The sequence below is a fragment of the Haemorhous mexicanus genome, chromosome 1 (assembly GCF_027477595.1).
Source record: "Haemorhous mexicanus isolate bHaeMex1 chromosome 1, bHaeMex1.pri, whole genome shotgun sequence".
In the NCBI taxonomy this organism is placed as follows: domain Eukaryota; kingdom Metazoa; phylum Chordata; class Aves; order Passeriformes; family Fringillidae; genus Haemorhous; species Haemorhous mexicanus.
The window spans coordinates 61,475,001-61,496,380 of NC_082341.1; the positions used below are offsets into that span (position 1 = coordinate 61,475,001).

Below are 21,380 nucleotides of genomic sequence, written 5' to 3' on the forward strand. Positions count from 1 at the left end.
AGTTGGGGTTTTCTGGGGGGGGTTATTGGTTTTTGCTGGTTGGGTTTTGTTTTTTTGTTTAAAAGTCAGCACATTAAATATATCAGCAGTACCACCACAGGGCTCTTCCGTTCACTCCAATGGAACTCAGAAACCCTTTTCAGAATCCACGCTTTTTTCCTCCTGACTGCAATCTGCTGAACCGTGAACATTCTGCCCATCAAATTACAGTGTTGTCTAATAAAGGGTTTAACTTTCTGCTCATCTGGCACTGCTTTTCAGCTACTGCTTTAAACCTCTGCATTTGCATTCTGCTAACACCGATGCCATTACAGTCACAAATAAATTAAGCTGATTTACTCCTTCTGAATTATGTTATGTTTATTGATGCTTGTATAATTTAATTTCACACAAATTCCATTAAAGATTATGCCCTCTATCACAAAATGCTTCCAGTGGGGAAATATAATCAGGTTATAATAGATTTGTGTGTTACATTAAGATGACAATAGTCTGGTAGGTCCACTGTAATAATAAAACAGAACACAAACAAGGGATAAAATCAATGTCACACAAGAACCACTGCCTAGCTAACTGGCAGCTTCTATTATCATAGATTAAATTAAAAAACCTCACCATACTTTTTCAGATTGAAACAATTGTTTAGTAGTTGCTTGGTTTGTTACTGAGACTCCATCACTGTTCTGTTTTAACGAGTTGCTACTAACACAGGCACAATTAAAGCATTATTTATAAAGCATTATTTAAACACAGAGTAGTGTTATATAAAGCTGAAAAAAAGGATGTTCCAAGAAATTTCTTTTAATCATCTACTAATAGGAAACCTACATTTTGGAAATCTTTTTCCCACAGCTGAGAAGAAAAGTTTCCCTCACATGTCTTTTTTTACGTATGTTAGAGTTACTAAAAACTTGTAACCATGGTTGCCCCTCATTAAATTTTACAGTAAATTAGTAAAAGCTTTGAGTAGTAAGAATTCCAGGAATTGTGCAATTCTTTTCAAACAGCATATTTAAAATATATAGACAGCAAAATATAAAACTGGTATTTGTGAGCATGCCTCCCCTAGAAGACTGGTGCTTAGCTGTCAAACTCACTCAGACCAAGGTGTGCCAGCTCAAGATTGTCAGTTAATATCATTTATCGCTACAGCTGTTACTGTGAATACCCAAATGGCACATTATAAGAAAGCCAGGTTTGGGTGATTTTTATAAACTTGGTGAGTGGCAGTTAATTTCAGTTAACACATTCTGAACCAGATCTGGACAGCTGATCTTTAGGTGAAAGAGCTCCATTTCCCATTTCCAAGGCATGATTATTGTATCTCATTTAATATTCATGGCTATACCTACTAAAAATTAAGCTGAAATAGATTTATCCAAGGAAAAGAATTCAAGAAGGGGATTTGTTGAATTGTACAGACAGAAAAGAATTAAGAATTTAAGTTGTGAACTTAAAATGTACACACTTCATCACTGTCTTCCCTCCTGTCTCTCCTCCCAAAAGCTACAAAGTATTAACTGGGTCCAGTGCGGCGTTAAATTAAACTTTTATTTTTATTTTAAGCAAATAAGAAGGGAGCCATAGTTTACAACACAGCACAGCTAGATGCTCCAATCAGTTGTTGATCCTACACTTCTTTGACGAGAGAAAATGAGGACACAGACAAGGAGGTCAGTCTACAAACTTAACTGGGTGTCCTAGTGTGACTTTATGATGCTTGTATCCCCAGTTATCTGTTCTGTTTATGCTGGATATTAAGTTCTGCACCTTTAGGACTGGTTTTGAGAGCAGAGGGAGGGAGAAGAAGCTCAGTTTGTTATCAGAAACTGCACTTGCTCCCCTTTATCCTTTTCATGGACTGTGTTGTCTGCTACACAGACAGCAGGACAGAGTTCTCCTTTGGCTTTTAGTTAGTTTTTAGCTAGCTGAGGCAGAGAAGTTCTCTGGACTGTGGCTTTTCTTTTTCTGGGAACTGCTTTGGACTGAACACCCAGAAAAACACCAGGACCTCACGCCTCTGGCTCACTGGGGCCTGGGACGTGGCATTTTCCAGTGCCAGAGGGACTGAGAGACACTCAGTGAACCAAGAAACACCCACAGAGGACTCTCTTGGAACTACAAAAGGACTTTCTGAATTTGCCATCTCTTCAGAACAGCGAGAGGTTTCATTGTTTGGTATTATTCATTTCTTTATACTTGTGAAGACTTTGCTTGTTAAATAAACAGTTTTTTCCAGTTTTCTTCAAGGAAATCTTTCCCAAACCAGTGGTGGGGGAGGGGCCACTTGAGTTTGCTTTCTAGAGGGACCCCATTTGGAGGTTTTTTCCCAAATTTGCCATAAACCAGGACACTGAGTTAGGCAGTCATGTTTGTGTATCCACATTAACTACTACATAAAAAATGATATAAATTTTTATTATCCTACTGTAAACAACACAGAAATACTAGTTAATTTTTCAATTGTTGCCTCTTCTGAAAATTTCCTTATTTTTTTTGTTTCAAAGAATAGAAATAACAAATAAAGCACAAAGTTCATCCTAATCTCAGAGTAGAATCAGGTGTTTAGGAAGGTTTGCAAACCCAAACAGTTTACATACATAGGAAATGCAAGTAATGCTTGCAGAATCCCACAACTGACCCACACAGAGACAGGGAGTCACAATCCTCTTGTACACTTTCCAGACCAAGCACTCTTATACATCACAGGAACACTTCGTCCTCAAGCAATATGGAGTTTTCCATTTTCTCACCCTTTCTCCCTGCCAGTTTTATGCTGTTTGAAATAATCCTGTTTTTTTAAAAAATAATTTTTAAATACACCTATGTAAGTTTTATTTTGACAACTACTGTTATACTATTTGGTTATACCAATTAATGTGGCTTTTCGATGTATATTCTTGATGAGTATCTTCAAAGATATAATTACTGTTCACGTTGTTCTGGACACTTCCTTATAATTTGTAGTCACAGTAATGAATAGCTTACTCTTAGATGATTTGGCAGGAGAAAGACTGCACTGCACAGACAGGTTAACACAGATTTCTGCTAGTGAAAAACAGAAAAGTACATCTCTTTAAGTGGGCATTATGAGGAACTTTGGAGTCAGGAGAGAACTATGTATTCTCTCAAGTTTTTCCCTTCCATCAAATTTTTTAAGAGATACCTACACATGACAACTTTCATAGCATCTCAAATTCTAGACATAATTATTAACAACAATGCTTCAATGTCGTTAAACCCCCCCATATGAAAAGTAAATGATTTATGAAATACCTGTGAATAAGAGTTAATAATATGACTCTGTATTTCATCCATTGTGTCTGTTCCATAGGAAACAGTACCTAGGTGGAGGCGCTTAAATATCATCTCATTCTGTGTAAGTGTTCCTGTAATAAAGGAGAAGTACATCACAAAGCAGTGAAAAATACTATGAGATGACCACAGACACCTCCTCTCCCTTCCTCCCGAAAAAATCTTTCCTTTGGAAAGCAGGAATGAATCAAGAGTTAGCATCAATTTACTTAATTAAAGGCATGTTTGTGGAGAAAGATCAGGGTTTGTAATTCTGGAAGAAATCACTGGTTCCACCTGCAAGCTCATTTTGCCAGTAACTAAATACACAAACTTGAAGAGACAAAACCTTTCTTTCTATACAAAAAACGGAATTTGCAGTATGGAGATGGAACTGACTCTCAAAAGCCAGTGCAAGAGTTTGCACCATGTATCAGAAAATCTAAAGAAAAAAAAAAACCCTACAGGAAACCCCAAAAATTCATACAAATTTTACAGTTTTTCCACACTTCATGTACCAAGGCAGAAATTCTGGCAATCGGGCATATTCAGTGTCAGTGTTATCTAGATTAAGTCATTAAGACCTAACATCACTTCCAAATTTGACAGATTAACCTCCAAGCAGAATAAGGCAGAACGAACAAAATCCGTGTTTTCAGTGCTCACTTCACATTTGCAAGAAACTACAGAGTGTCAGCCAGACTGACACTGCATCCACCTCTGCCAACCAGTCACGTCCTCTGGTTTGGAAAACCTCTAATTGAGGGGTGGGGGGTGTCAGCCTTGCCTGATGGGGTATGTGAGGCAGAAAGAGGTCACTACTGCCTAGCTTTCCATGGTCAGTGCACAAAAGATTATTTTGATTATAGCCCTTACTAAAATTTTTCCCTACAGCTACTCAGGCAGAGCAAGTATAAAAATAGTATAAAGCGATTCCTATATTTAACCAGACAGTTATGTGTCATTAAAATGCATAAGTCTGATCATAAAAAACCAAACATGGTACCAGAGTAGACATTCTTGAAGTTTCTACAATATTTTTAAAATGGGGTATAAGAAAATTATCTGGAAATAAAATATTTCATAATTATTTTATTTACCTTAACTATTTTTATTTCACATCTTTATCCTAGTATTCCAAACTACGTGCTAAGCAACAGGATAAGAAAAGACTAAAAGGATGACATATGTTATAATTTTCGGCAAAACAACACTGTCTGGCCAGTCAGCATCCAGTTTATGCTCTTATCAGGGCTAGAACTATCAGAGATCTTCAAAGATTCATTAGGGCTCTAAAAGTCCCATGTCTTTCCCAGCTGCATTTGAAATGTCTACCACTCCCACTTCCTGCTGATACCTGTACAGTGACACTTCACCTCCATTGTTGTACCACCACACTGCACCATCAAACCCTGCCTTTCTGTTTTACCAGTACAAGATGTTTGCTCCAAATTTCCCCATTACCATTAAAAACTATATTTCCCATTTGCTTTTCCTTACATGTTGTTGAGGATTTTTCTTTCTATAATTATATTATTTAAATTTTAAAAAATAACTAAAATAAGGTTCATGTGAAATGCATAAATTCTCTACAAAATAGGCATAACAGTATTAAAAATTTACATGAGAAGCTGAGCATTTCCAAGGCTGGAAAACAGCCCAGGAAGACAAAGTTTCAGATCTCTATAATTAGCAAATTGGAAATTTTTGGTTACTTTCATACACGGGAAGCTGAAATTTTGTTTTATGGTAATCACATAAACTCACTTTTTCTACTTTTAGAAACTGTACTTTTATTGAGACCTTTTATTAAAATTCATTACATTTTGTACTTTAATTCAAGACTAGAAAAATTAAATCTCCAGTTTGCACATGAGAAACATGAACATTTCTACCAATAAATATGAGAAACTAAAATCTCCATTTCTAAAAGAAAGCAAAACCAAAACCCACACACTGAGCAAAAATATTCAGTGCAAGAAATTTTCAAGCCAATCTTTATCACCTTCCTAACTTTCCAGGCGTGCTAATACCTTCTCACTGTCCTTGACTTTGCCAAGCCTTTGAATTAAAAAATCTCTCACTAGGAGTTGTGAAACTAAATGCTAGTCAAAAGGTGAGACAGCAGGCAACTGTCAAACCTGCTTCCCACTATTTCTGTAATTGCTGCTTGGGAAAACTGAGCAGGAAACAAAATTAGCCCTATGATTATTATATGGAAAGATTATTTCTTCTGACACCACTAAATCAGTCCATCATGCTTGGTGAGGGAAAGGTAGATGGCTGGAAAATTTCTGTGTTTCGCCCCCTCTTTCTCAGCAAGCAGAGAAGAAAAGCTTCTGCACAGAAAAGTATGGATTTTCCTATCTTGCAATCAACAGGAGCCAGGGAAGAAGGTTTAGGAAAAACAGGTGAGGAAAAAGAATGAACAAAGACACAGAAATAAACATGCTGGAAATCCTGATTCAATACTTGCATCTTATACATCTCTTATACGATCCTTTTTATCAGCTATGTTAGTAGGAAATATCTATGACAAATAACCAAAAACAAAGAAAAGAAGCAACAATTCCAGTTTGCTCATGCTTCTCAAGACTAGAGAAAGACTTTGAAGAACAGCCATAATAAATCTGATGTTTTGTTAGACAAACAGGGGTAGCTGAAGTTATGAAAATACTCTCAAAAAATTCTGAAAAAAACCCACCTTAACAAAATACACCTTTTTCAGCCATTCACATGAAAATGAAGTTTCATCATGTGTGCAAATTAAGAATTCACTTCTAAATTCTTCTAATTAATGAAATGCCCAAATGGGACAGAAATATTCCCAACAACATGTTCCATACATTACACAGTACCAACCAGTCATGTTATAACTTTAGCAGCAGTTCTGTCTTGAATTTTAGTTGAAGACTAATTAGTTTTAGTTAAAGACTAATACTCTATGCTAGAAGAACACATCTTGTATTTTATGCCCCCAGATGCAAACTCTTCAAATATTTAGAGGCAGATTTTCTAATGTAGTCCACTTTTTGAACAAGAAAAACAATACAAAACTGAGCTCTTTCAGTCTGCTCAAGGTGGTAAGTACTACAGAACAACAAAGGAACTATCTTTTTTTAATAATATTTTTAAAGACCTAGCTATCAATTCCATACTTTCAGGACTTTGCTAATAAAAAGAGTTAGATTTTTAAAAAAGCTTACTTTAGAAAAGCTCCCAGAAAGCATATTAGTCAACATACCATCTACTACTACTATTATACGTTCTTGAACTTAACTCTGGAATGCAGGTACCACACAAGGAAAATGGCCTGACAAAAAAGTTAGTGTAGAATTGCTGGAAAAAAATTTAGTGTGTTCTTTATTGAAGCCAAGAGCTTTTTTTCCCCCCCTTCTTTCCTACAATCGTATCATTAAACACAGAGTAAAGCAGGCAAAGAGGAAATTAATTTCTAAGGAAAAAGTCCTGAAGGCATCATTCCTTGGGTGGCAACAGATGTGATTCACAACAGAGCAGCAGAGATTTTTTGTTGCTGTTTTTTGAGAAGCAGATGCAGATCATTCTGATCCTGTATTACTTGCTGGCAATTTGGACCAATACCAGCAATCTAAAAAGTCCAAAACAAGAAAAACCAAGAAAATTTGTACAGCAGAAAAATTAGTAAGTTTGTGAGGAATTAAGAGGACGAGTAACTTTTCATGTAATTTGAGCACTTTGTTTGAGCTATTTGCTTAAACAGATAAAAAGTCAGTGTAAATGTGAACATTTCTATGGAAACTTTAAGGGAGATCTGGCCTAATCAGTCTAATAATTAGACTGTTGACAACAAAATCTGGAGAGAGAAATTTTTTTTCTATGAACCCTGGAAAAAATAAAATCTGGTATATAATATAAGAAGAAGATGAAAAAAACTCATGGTAAGTATACATAGCATATGTCTGCTCATTCAGCTGCTCCATTTGTATGCCATAGACACAACCTACACAAAACCTCAAACCAAGTAAGTCCCAGTACAACCCATTAGGAATGAGGACGAAGACCAAGAGAGCTGAGCTAAGCCTAATCTCTCCTGGGCAGAAGGTCACAGTAGAGGTAACAGGTAACTTAGGGGCACTGAATTAGGCAGTACCACTCCTAAACCATGACACACAGTTGTGAAGAGCAGCACCTATTTCTCCTGTGCCTTCTGCCTCCCACAAGCACAACACCTGTGTATTCAGCAGTGTAAGAGCAACATCATGCTCACTGGGTATTTTCAGTGAATGGGAGTCCAACAGAAGACAAATAGTAAGGATTTCTTAGTCTGGAAACTTCCTGTAGGATGTCTCCATCAAAACATTTCATTTCTAGTCTGCTCTACTCACCCTTCAAACCTAGTGGTACTAAAAATCTTAAAAGGCAGAGCATAAATACAGATTCATCTAACTAAAGGAAGGAGATGTTATTCCATCAATTTTTTTAAATTACTCCTTCTCTCTAGTTGCTTACACTGAAGAGGTGAAGACTCAAAGTATAGCTAAAAAGATTAATTTTCATGAACAATTACTGAAATTCACTAATACTAATGTTCTAACAGTACATTACATTAGGCACATTTAACAGAGGTCCATATATACCAACCTCTAATACACAGATTTTCCAAAAATTTCAAGAATCCCATTGCTCTATGCATCTTTTCAGCAATTATATCTGTTAAGTATCTGATATGGTCCAAATACCCACTAAAATGTTAATTACAGAACTCAAATACAAGTTCATTCATTAGTAAATAACTACACTTGGAAGACTACATGCTTGTTTTAGCTGAACACATCGGTAGTTGTTATGAATAGCAGGTGGATTTCTAACCCACACCCAAAGAAACAAAAACTCTATTAAATGTATTAAATATTTAATATTAAACTATTAAATATTGGCAAATATAATTTTTTTTCACCATTAGAAATTTTTGTACCCTGGAGAGCATGAGAAACCATGCTCATGCAAACTGCTACCCACCATCAAAACGGATGACGCCTTTCTGTCAAACTTTTATGTGATTCAAGTCCAAACAACGTGGCATTATGGGTAATGGATGCTATAATTAAAATGTGAGTCCTAAAAAAAGCTGTTGTTTTACTGGGTGTTTTTAGTAATGGCTTTGTTCTACATGAAGATAAAAAACTCCCTAACAAAGGAATTAATGTATTGCTTTAATAGGCTGCACCCTGAGTTAAGTTTTAAAATTTATGAGTTCTCTGCAGCATTGTTCTTTAAACAATGGCATTGTCAAATGCAACCAGTGAGAAGATTAAAGTTCTCCCAGCAGATTAAGTACAAATTATCTGTCCTCCTGTTTCAGCATCATTTGTTCATTTATCACATAACGTCTAGTATTTCTGGTCAGTGTCAATATGCTCTGCATCCTTGCAGTTAACAGATGTCTTCTCTTGTCGAATGAATTACTTTATGTTTCACGCACTGGTGGCCGCAGATGTGTCACTATAGCAACATCATTAATTTCAGATCTTACCGGAAACATGCACTCCAATCAAACCTAATTATACCACATTGCTTTCTTGTCCCACAATAAGGAAACTATAATGCAATTATTGGGATACTTCATTTTCTATTATACTGTGGCAAATGAGAGAGCCACTGTGATGGACGCTTCTTGTCAAAAAGCTTATTGATGAAGCACAAACCCAATTTACAATCATACAAAGGACTACCTTGCAATTATGTTAGTATGCAATGCTCCTTAGACTCAACAACTAATTCTCAATCATTTCCAGTGAAGCCTGGGCCACAATATAAGACTTTTGCAGACAGTTCTCTGGATTTCCTTTCCTTTTCAGTATTGAGAAAAACTTTGCCTGTTTACATTTAACTAAATCAGCCTTTTAGTGTTGCTTTTTGGTAGCACCCACTTAGGCAGATGGCTACAAAACTGACTCCCTTCTTCATCCTCTGACAGCCAGGCCTTAAGTGGGCAGAAGAACAGAATCAACTGGCTTATATGACTAGAAATGAAAATTCAAATGAGAAAGCGCTGAGACCAGCTCTTATAAACTGTATAATCATGCAATATCAATCATGGATTAAGAGTACAGACTTTGTTCACTACCTAACAGTATGTTTCACATTTATCATAAGATGCATAATGAGAACAAATGTATTCAGGAAAGGAAACTGGAAGCAGCTACCAATATACTGGGCAAAAAGTACATTGTCGATGTGTTTGTCCAGAATGAAGAACAGTTTAAAATCAGTGGGGCACTTAAGATTATTAAAACAGAGCAGTGTTTCCCATCTCTGCAAGGCACAGTCAGTGGTGTGAAGCTGGTGACGTCTCCAGGACTCCTGGCTTATTTTCACTTCCATGACCTTTCAACTGACACTTGGGTAAAAACGTATAGGGTGAGACTGCTGAATGCTCCTTTCCAAAACACTTTGAAACTACTGCCCTAGGGTATGGCCTTCACTTTCACTTTTACATCATTACTGTACAGATTCAAACCTTCCACCAGAGCTCAGCAGACCTCAGTCCTCTGAAAAGCCTTTGAGGTTGAACACCAACAATCTGGAATCTCTACCAGAAAAGTTTAAAAAGTCTACATTGGTTTTGCTTAGAAAGTAGTGTTTGGTAACTAACTTTAGAATTTACTTTGAAAGTTAACTTCACTGCATTATTTTGAAAATAAATTATTTTTGAACATACTTTTTCCAAACATATGCAGTAAATTACATATTTCAGGGCTTCAATGTGACAGCACTCAAGGTTACATAAATTATCATGATGAAGGGTGCAATTAAAATCAATAAGCAGTTTCAAATAGTATACAAATCATTACATAACTGAAATAAGACTTGTTTAACAATCATTCACTTGCTCTGAAGAATTGCCACACTATAATTAGCAATATACTTCCCTTTTACAAAATAGAAGAACAACATTCAGATGTATACAGGACAACATATGTGCCTATAGAAGAAAAAAGGAAAGCATGCTTGGAAAATGTGATGATTTATTATATTTACACTTCATTTCAAATATGCAGTAATGTAAATGTTAGCATGGGAGGGAACAGAGAACCATTTAAAACAGAAGGAGATATAAACTGTGTATTATGCTTTTGGAGGAGTATAATAGACGCCAACCCCTGGCTTCCCCAGTAGCTTTTAATGATTTTGAACTATATTTTACATAAAACCAGTAAAAGAATTCTTCAAGTATTTTGAGAAACAACTTTCTCTGTTCAGAAGTAAAGCTTCTTTAAAAATACCCATGTATATCTACCAGGAATTATTTATTCAATCTCAGAAAGACACAAGAAAGTGTAACACAAGCTATTACTTCTTCATACTCTCAGTACTTACCTTCTGATCCTGGTAAGGGTTGGGGGTTCCAGTACACCACAGGAGGCACAGTAACAGGTTGCAGTTATGCAGCTGAAATCATTCAGCAGCTCTAGAACTGGTCTTGGCAACATAAAGAGTAACTTCACTGGGACAACAGATACCATTTTGGAGGCTGGTCTAGCGACTTGTTTTGGAAATTACTTGCTCTCTCAAAAACCATTCTTAACTTATTATCATACAATATTGCAGTAGCAATGAAGTGCAAAATAAACGAGCATCCTGAGTGCTATTCCAGAGTCTTTTCAGAGGAACACATATGGTACTCTTACTCATGCTGTACAGTATCCTCTTGCTACAGAAGAGCTGTTCCCACTGGAATAAATCAGAGTACTACCAAATATTGAATTTAACATCTAACTACTGCCCTACGCAAGCCTATTGTTACTTATAAAAGTCCTCAAGCAAATGTGTAAAATTTTGTTGAGAAACAAAAATCAATAGTCTAAATCTACTCTTACATTAGCATATTCATAGAATTACATTTAGAAATTTTATAAAAATTATCAGATTTCAGAATGGTAACCTGATATACCTGTTTTATCCGTTAGTAAATAAACTAATCGTCCCAACTCTTCAGGTATGGTGCTAGTTCGAACAACTGTTCCAGGAATATTGTCATCTTTCATAATCATCCACCCATAGGCTGCCTTACCCATGTCCAAGTTGACACGTAAACTGCAAAGGAAATTTATACCATAATCAGTGTGAGTATTAGCAAAGTAAAAATGATAACCATAAAAATAACACCAGAAGTTCTTTTTAGTATATCTGAAAAAAGAAAGATCTTAAATCTATGTGTGCCAAAATTTTGGAAGAATGCTTTTTTTATGTGTTTGTAGAGTACATTTCACAGGCTTCACCCCAGACTTTTAGAAGATATGGCAATACCAACAAATGCAGTATCATGCATTTTGCATGACACAGATTCCAACACCTTGTGAAGACTCTTGACATAATTACATTATACTCTTATGCAGAGGGATAACGTGTAGCAAGAACAGATTCAGCAAGAACAGATTCAAGTCAGTTTTTATCTACTAAAAAATGCAAACACCACCTATGTTCTCTTTATGATGTGAAATTACAAATATATTTGTACCTTTTCAAGTCACTGGTGGTTTTTTGTTTTTTAAAAAACAACCAACAACGTTATTTCTTTAGGATAGTACAACAATTTTTGTCAATTCCTCTTTCCCAACAAATCAATGATATTTTTGTCCTTCCCAAATTGTAGCTAGAGAGGGTCCATTGTAAAAGGAGAAAAGTGCAAAGCAGCAAAATGCATCCTTGTGATAGCATGTTGGCATGAAGTAATCTTTGGGCCACTCTCTAACAGAAAAAATGCAATTTGTACCAAGTTTTACTGATTATACATAGAAGTCCAAAATCAAAATATGTTTTTCCAGTTCACTCTGTGCATTCGTTTTTAAATATTTCCATGTCTTCATCATACAAGAACTAAGAAACATCTTGTATTCCCATGCTACAATAAAAGAGTCTTCATTCATTTAATCACATTAATCTTCCCCATAATAACATGCTCCAACACAAAACTCTATCCACCTTGTTCTAAACCATTAAAATGCTACTTTCCTCTGGCTATTTACCATGTTTCTGCTGCCATGTCAGAGGAGCAGTGACTAAGAAAAAGGCATGTGTTGATTTCTCTTGACTCTGCTCCAACAGAAGTACTGAAAAGACAGGCAGGACAGTAGCTACATAAACTGCTGAGGTCACTTGGTCTGTTCAGCCTGGAGAAGGGGAGACTGAGGGGAGACCTCATCATAGTCTATAATTGCTCATAAGGGGAAGAGGAGGGGCAAACACTGATCTCTTCTCTGTGATGACCAGTGACAGGCTCTGAGGGAATGGCCTGGTTTGTGTAAGGGGATGTTTGAATATTAGAAAAAGGTTCTTCACCTAAAGGATGGCTAGGCACTGGCACAGGCTCCCCAAGGAAGCTGTCACAACACCAAGCCTGACAGAGTTCAAGGTGTGTTTGGACAACGCTCTCAGGCACATGGTGTGACTCTTGAGGATGGTCCTGTGCAGGACCAGAAGTTGGACTCGATGATCCTTATGAGTCCCTTCCAATTCAGCATATTCTGTGATTCTGCAAACTATTTGTAGCTAAGTTGCTAGCACAAGAGTCCCAAGTTAAGCAGCAGGTTTACAGGAATGTAACTCTTAGAACTGTTCAAAGGTACCTATCAAGGTCAAAATACTGCTAATGCACTTCAGAGATTTTTGTAACTGACATCATCCTGACTTAACTACAGAACAAAAAGAGCAGCTACCAGGAGTTTTTATCTGTCCTCTTGGAATCACAGCAACAGATTGTGGATTACCTGAGGAAACGGTGGAGGGAGCAGTGAGTCACAATCTGCACTATCCCACAAAGAAGAGATGCATTTAATTAGAATTGTGAGAGCATCTGAAATTGTGACACAGACTGAAAAAAAGTTTATTCTACATCCCCTACCTCCTGAATTTGTACAGCAGAAGACAAAACATGTTGCAGCAGAAAAGAAACATATGTTTTAGATACAAGATTTACCATTTAGGATGGTATGTTATGCTTTAACTACATCTTTATTTTCCCACCAAAATCTTCATCATCTGAAAATTATCCTTCTCTGTGGTGATATACCCCAATTAGTCCTGCAATACTTTCCCTAATTTCATCTGTCTTCAGACATGCAAATACATGAACCAAAAGGAGAGACAACAGGAGGACTCTACAGATTCTTTTTACTGAAAATGCTACAGTATAGTGAGAAAAATACTGAAAGTAACTAGCCTGACACTGCTTAACTACAGTTCTACCCTATCTTACTCAATCCAGAGCCAGTACTGTGCAAACTGCATTCTTATTATGCTTGTCTGTTAACTTTCAGAACGAATATAAAGACCAAAGCAACAACAGGTCACATTGAAACCAAAGGAACAGCAAAAGATTTACTCCTCTTGGGGATGCAGACCTGCTAGTTAGCCAGTCAAGTACAAAGGATGATGTCTAACTTGACAAGAGAAACACGAGCACACTTAGTTAATTTAAAAACAAATGGACATTTCCTCTAGCCACGAGCAAGTGGATTAACTGAATGATGAAAGCTGCTCACCACCCCACTTCAAAGAGGCATTGATGCTATCTACCAAGACAGAAATTCTGAGATGGAAACTCTATTTAAGCACTTCAGTCTCAGGTACATGGCACACACATGGCTGCTCTACCAATGGAGATCTGCAGCTGCTCAGATATGAAAAACTGTGCTTCAGTAAGATAAAATCAGAAAATTCTCTCAATGCTAAAGTGCATCTTTACTTGCACCTTTTATAAGTATGTGTATCACCTGGCTTTGACATCCTAAACACTCCACGCATTTAACTATAATATACTTGAATATAATTTAAAGGTAAGGAAAACAGAGAAAAGAAAACAAGACTCCAACTTCTCTTGCTGAGCAGTGAGAAGAAATCCATATTTCAAAGTATTATGGCATTTTAGGAATTACTCTAACTTTCCAGCATGCACTGCTAAGTAGAAGAGAATGTACCCCCTTTATGCTGATGGACTAATAGCTGGCACTGCTGGTCTGTAGAGAAATAATGTCTCCCCAATGACTAGGAGAGTCCAAGACAGCTTTCTGGCACACAGAAAGATATTGGGAACATGCTTGAATTGTTAAGATGAATAAAGAATTACATGGGAATAAAAATGAGTGCCAGAGATTAATTTTTTAGTACTAATTCTAAAATTCGTACCCGGTATCCTTTTCTGACTTCCTTCACTTAATGTTTTTTGTCTTAGAGGAAATCTTTATCTTTGAAATCATTGTAGCTATTGCTTAGCACATTATGGAGATGCAATAGTAAAAATGCTGATGGCCTATTAATAGTGAGTTTGCTTTTGAAACTAGAAACCTCTCCAACAGAGCTTCACAGGAATGGATAAAAATAAATCACTGAAAAGTCCAAGAATTTTTACATAATAAAACAAGGAGACACTAAGCTTACTCAAAATAAAGCTACTTTCAGTGCCTCATAATATTAGCTATCATTTCTCATAATTTCTTTCCAGACTTTAGGAAACCTCATTATATAAACAAAACATTTTAAATTCACCAGTTTTCAAATCCTTCTCAATTTAATCCAAATTAACAAACTTCAAACACATCAGTTATTCATGAAAACACACAGAACAGCATCCAATGTAGCATTAGCAACTGTTACATTAGTAATACTAATTTTTAGCAAGCCAATTAACATGCAATATTTAGGCAGAGTATGTTAATATAGGAATTTGAAGGCTGTTGCAGAGAATGAGCATATTTAGCAAACACAGTGATATGTTTCTTTTCTCTCCACCTCAGCACTAGTTACCCTAGAGCAGGCAATCCTAAGGCAATTTTTATCCAACTTGGGGATTTATTCCATTAAGAGCCAGGGTTTCTCTTCAATTCAGCTTCAGGACAACATTTCAGAATCCACACTGCTTTAAGTACATGTTAAAAACGAATAGTTCTGCTCTTATTCCCTCAAAAACAACACCAGTGTTTTAGATTAAACATTCCTATTTACAGGACTTCTAAATGTCTTTTTTTTTTTTTTTTGTCACAAATTGTAATGATGTAATGACACCTTCTAAAGGTGTCTGATTTGTTGTTTTTTTTTTTTTTTTTTCAAAAGGACAAATTTGCCAATAAGCAAGGGCCTTCACTGAGAAAGTTTGACAAATACATTTAGAAACTCCAGTAACATTCTACCATTCATGACTCAGTGAAAAGCACTCAAGACCTAATGAAGTTAGCAAGGACAATTTTGTGAACAAAGTGATATTGTCTCAAATAAGTTTTGTCTGATTTTGACTAAAAAATTAGATAGTAGATTTCTTTCCTAACTTCCTGAGCAGTTCTGTATATGTAAGAATTTTGTAACCAAAACACCAGAGCACTGCCAGAACTCTAGATACAGTCTGAGTACACAAAGTGGTATCTACTTTCTAAAATAAATGAGGTAATTGAGATTGAGTCTTATTTTCTGGATTTCCTTCTCTATGAAAATGATACTGAAGGTGATATTTGGGTCCCATTATTACCAAAAACTCTACCAAATCCCCTATGGCTACATCCTCTAACCTTCTTAACATATCCCTACTTTCTTGAAACAGCCATAAACTATACACTGATATATACATTATTCAAAATGTAGAAAAAAAATGGAATAGTTTTTAAAATATTGGTCAAGAAACAACCAAAAATATTTTCAATTCAACACACCTGGAAAGTTAAATCTTCACAGAAACTGATTTTTTGGAGCCTAGTAACTGGTATTAACTGGCATTAAACAGATAAAAATAGAAAAAAAGAGAAGTTACTTCATTTAAGCACAATATCATATAAAGATCGAAGCAAATAAAAATCAACCTATAGGTCATCCTTTAATTTCCCCATCTCTCAGATTTTATTTGACAAGTAAAATGGAATATAATATTCCTTTGTGTTTTGTCCACTATACAAATTTTTTTATTTAGCTTTTTTTGCTATCTGTTTGGCACCTCCAAGAAGAGCCTCAGAACTGTATTCCTGTTTGCTTCATAACTGGTCTCACTATTTCTCTTGCACTAATTTTTCTAAATTTTGTTTATTATGTGAGCATATAAAAGAAAATTAAGGAAGGTACACATAGCATTTTGCATGAAACCCTGGGAGTTAATGCAACTTTAAAAGAGACTCAACCCCACACATTTGGAATTAAATATTTGTGGCAAAAAAATGTGTATCAACTCTATATTGCTACAGTGACTGTGGTAGATGCAGTTTTTCAAGGGCCAAATGCCACCCAGATAATTACATGTTGTAACAGATAGACCTTAAAAATCCAGGAGGAAATCTAGGGAATAATTAATGAAAAAAATGATCTGTGAATTTCTTATGGGCTTAAAACACAGAAAAATGCAAAAAACCCCAACCCCACATGTCTGTCAAACAAGCACCTTTGTCCAAGAGATGTAGCATGTGCAGATCAGAGTGACAGTGATCACGTCCTATGAAAAATGTTTGTCATTATCACATTTACCAGCTCAGATGCTGTCCTTCATTAGGCCTCTTATACCAATGTAACAATATTGATATTGGAGGTCCAATACAAATAATATTTAAAACATGGGTTTTTGTATTTTTTTTTGTATATTCTACACAAATTCAGTATTACTTGGTGTAAAACCAGAAAAATAACTTAGAAGCAAATAGACAATGTTGCAAGATTTGAAAGGAGCAAGATTTACTACAATAGATCAGTTTGAAAAATGACTTCTCTTTTAGCCTGATTGTGCTCAGTATTGTGGCCAGTCCTGTTTTGTAAGTATCTGTAATAATGATCAGGACAAGGGGATCTAGCTCCTCCTGAGTAAGTTTGTGGAGGACAGCAAGCTGGGTGGGGGTGTTGATCCACTGGAGGGCAGGAAGGACCTACAGAGGGGTTTGGACAGGCTGTGTCAATGGGCAGAGGCCATTGTATGAGGGTCAGCAAGGACGGCTGCCAGGTCCTGCCCTTGGGTCACAACAACCCCAGGCAGCTCCACAGGCTGGGGACAGACTGGATGGAAAGCTGCCCAGCAGAAAAGGACCTGGGGGTGCTGGTTGGCAGTGATGAACCTGAGCCAGCAGTGCCCAGGTGGCCAAGAAGGCCAATGGCCCTGGCCTGCATCAGCAATAGTGTGGCCAGCAGGAGCAGGGCAGCGATGGTCCTGTACCCACCACTGGTCAGGCTGTGTTTTGAACCCTGTGCTCAGTTTTGAGCCCTTCCCTACAAAAATGCAGCACATTGAGGTGCTGGAGCGTGTCCACAGAAGGGCAACAAAGCTGGGGAAGCTTCTGGAGCACAAGTCCTGTGAGGAGTAGCTGAGGGAGCTGGGGGTGTTCAGCCTGGAGCAAAGGAGGCTCAGGGGTGACCTTATCACTGTACAGCTGCCTTGAAAGAGGGTGTAGCCGGGTGGGGGTCGGTCTCAAAAGGAAACAGCTTCAAGTCACACCAGGGGAACTCTAGATTGGATATTAGGAAAAATTTCCTCACCAGAACTGTTGCCAAGCATTAGAACTAGCTGCCCAGGGAAGTGGTAGAGTCTAGATCTCAGGAGGTATTTTAAAAGACCCACAGATCTGACTAGCACTTAGGGAAATGTTTTAGTGGTGGACTTAGCAGTGCTGGGTTAATAGTTGGCCTTGATGATCTTTTAAGTCTCCTCTAATCTAAATAACTTTTTGATTTTGTGTTTTTTCTGTGTAGCATAAATATCAGACATTTTAAGAGAAGCAAAAAGCTAGCTCAGGCAGTAGTACAGCGCCACACTGGACAGGGTAAGACAGTCCTAGCACAAGAGAGACACACCTTAACTTCTGCTGCAAAATTAATTAGCAAAATGTCATGAAGCATCATATAATGTTTTTCAGTCTCTATAGAGATTGCATTATATATCATTAAATGGTAAAGCACAATACACTAGATGGCTCTTCCACACTGAAACCTTTGCATCATATATCTAATATATATTCTGTCTCTCTGTGTAAGACTTCATATACTGATACTCTCACACCTATAGATTATACAGATAATTTCCAATACAGCAGAAGCTACAGCATGATTGAACACAGCATAGTTGCTTCTGGCTATTAGACAGCCTGCATAGGTATGAGTTCCCTGGATCTCAAGAAAACACAGAAATTAATATCTGTATGATCTGGGATTTGAGAGGTTATTAATGAATTTCAGACATTAGACCTCCTAGCAGTGTTTTCCTCACTGCCCCTGAGAAAAGACTGACATACTTGAAGGATTTGATTTAAGTGCTTCTCTTAAAGACCCTGAAAAAAACCCAGCTGGGAACCATGTAGTGCCCCAAAACTTTACTAAAGTGCAAGGCAGTTCCTTCCAGTCATCTGGGACAGCTTCTTTTGGCAGAACAGCTCAGTGACAAGGAGCCTTGGGGTGTACAAAGGAAAGGACAAGAGACATTTCTGCTTCTGTTCACACTAAAACTAAAGGATCCTTCTAAACTGCTACTAAATATGGAGCCTTGGTGATATACATTTTTAACAGATACCCAATCAATATCTTATAATTTTATGTTAAATCCTCTCCAGTTCTTAATAGCTAAGTAGAAGTACATACAGCTACAAGACTCACATGTCAGTACATGAGGCAGCAATTTCACCAAATGGTTTTTGGCTAATTATCTTTAAAAAATTTCCTGGCTACATTATTTAGTTATTTATTTATTTTTTAAAACTACACCCAAACATACAGAAGACCTCAACACAAAGTGCAACTCACTTTGTCTTTCAAGGTGGTGAAGAAGACTGGATAATGAATTAACATAGTCCACTGGTGATGGACTGTGGGGAATCCAGTTGGTGGGGCAGTGCCATCACTAAGTCTTTTCTTTGGCTTGGGCTTTCTGAACCATTTGCTATAATAGCTCAAGTGAGCTGATAAAGCCATTTTAGTACTCAAGGCCAGGGAAAAGAACAGAGACATTTTGTGACAAGGCTCTCTAACAGCCTTAACATCTTTCCTACACCCATATACACAAACATTGGAATTTCCATCTCAGTAGTAGTTGGTATCTTGCACCCCATACTGATTAAAACCTCTTCTATTCTCTTGCACTTAAAACTCAAAAATCTTCCTCCACCCAGGCTGCTGGCTTTTCATTAGCATGACTGTTATTGCCCTCTGGCCCTTGTCATTCAGAAAGCAGACAATCCAAAAAATACAAGTTGTTCAACAAAAGCACCTTATTAAAAAAGTAAAGGCGACAACACAGACTTAAGAACTTCCACACTGGTATCACAAAGAGCAGCAGCAGGGACACACCTGAGGGCATACACATCCTGCTAGCTTGCTATGTGACAACTGCACTAAGTGATACAGTCTAGTTGGCTAGAGTCAGCTAGGAAAATGCCTAAAAATGCTAAGGAACATGGAAAAACTCAGGTAATGGATGAAGATAATCACAGAGAGATTTACTTTGTTTTGAACAGGACTTGCTTTATACCCTCTTTCCCTGATAAATCTTAAGAAATTAAAATAGCTTGACTTTTTGGGGCAGCAGATTGCCTGTGGAGGCTCCCTGGGCTACGGTTTCTGCATATGGAAAAAGTAAACATCAACGACATAAACACTTTCAAGGGCCAAAAGTTTCTGGAGGTATGGGGCTGTTCAAAACATTTTGTGCACAATGATTCTAACTTACAAACAGTTTAAAGATGGACTGAGCTTCTGATAGCTGTTTATTACTACTTTTCTCCATTTTTCTTGATTCCTTGTACACCACAGAATGTGAGCAATGTTGGAAGTTGATTTTTTGAAGGTGGGGGGTAGGTAAGTGTTGCTTATCAGGGTGGTTTTTATTTTGCTTTGCTGTTGGATTTTTTTTAATAGTTGTTTTTTGTTTATACTTCTAAAGTCTTACATACCCCACAGTAATACCCTGCGCAAAGTGAAGCAACAGTGATCTAGACTAGTATTTAGGATGCAGCTGAAACACAAGGAACCAACTTCTTTCTGAAGCATCTGAAAAGTTTCTCTTCCTACTAATTATAGGGGAGGCTGCACAGAGATCAGTTAAACTCTGCTAACTCTATCATCATCTTCCTGATGATCTTCACCAAACACGTCTAGCCATGAAAAACTATTTTTATTGCATACCTGGAAGTTTCCTTGCTCTGCAAACCAAAAGCCAAACAGAACTGCAAAAAAGCTCCACAATTAGAAACTTCCTGAATTCTCTAAAACTATCAAGCAACACATTTCATGTGTGCCTGAGTCCAGATATGCTTTGCTTCTACCAGTGAATTCTAATCTCTGACATTTCATTTACATCTTTAAGTTCATTATTTCCCCCACATAGCTATTTTTAAAATAATGGGAGGATACAACACCTGGTGCTTCAATGTCATTTGCTTTGTAATTTTCATCTCTGAGTTTACACTCAAAATACAGCCTAAACATTAAGTCATTCCCATGCTTAACATACAGAAGGAAGGAAGGGAAGTGTAGTCAAGTCTGAACACCAGCATGATTGAGTTGTTCATCTTGCTGACAGTGTGGGAAGCAACCCTGTATTTATGAAGTTCCAGTTGCAGAAAATTTGGTAGAGAAACAGATAAATCTCTAGGGAGGAAAGCATTCTGTGATAAATTCCTGTCTGATGAACTAAACCAACCTTATTCTCTAATACTTTTAGTTTTTATATTATCTCTCACAAACAATTGTAAATTGGATTAGATGCAAACTAGAAGTTATTTTTGGAGAAAAGCTATTCCACAAGTCCACTGTAGAACTCTCACATTGAAAATGAGCTGCTCAGTGAAAATGTTTTTTTAATGGCATATGTTGAACTTTCAATATAAAGTAAAATTTACTTACAACACCTATATGGCCTTAATCCTCTTACATCCAGTAACTAAGACAATAAAATGGTTAAAAGTTATCCTTCAGCTAGAAGTGATCCTCTTTTTTCACCTCCCCAGGAAGTTTTAAAGTACATTACATGTCTGAGTAAAATGTAGACTTAAACATTTGAATGGAGGCCTTTTTGCCTCTTCACATGGATAAAATGGGTAAATTGCTTAATACTCAGTAACTGTGTGTGTAATGGTGGGGGGGGTGGGATGGCAATA

The 21,380-nt window shown here is 36.9% G+C and overlaps 1 protein-coding gene across 3 annotated transcripts in view; it reads right to left on the reverse strand.

Annotated features, from left to right (window-relative positions):
• ATP9B (ATPase phospholipid transporting 9B (putative)) overlaps positions 1–21,380 on the reverse strand; it is a 153,370-nt gene that overhangs the window by 26,989 nt on the left and 105,001 nt on the right. For all 3 annotated transcript variants that reach the window (XM_059851270.1, XM_059851261.1, XM_059851279.1), the window contains exons 13-14: positions 11,231–11,373; positions 3,277–3,389 (exon numbers count right to left, since the gene is read on the reverse strand). In XM_059851270.1, the coding sequence (XP_059707253.1) occupies positions 3,277–3,389; positions 11,231–11,373 (256 nt within the window). The remainder of the gene's footprint in view (positions 1–3,276; positions 3,390–11,230; positions 11,374–21,380) is intronic.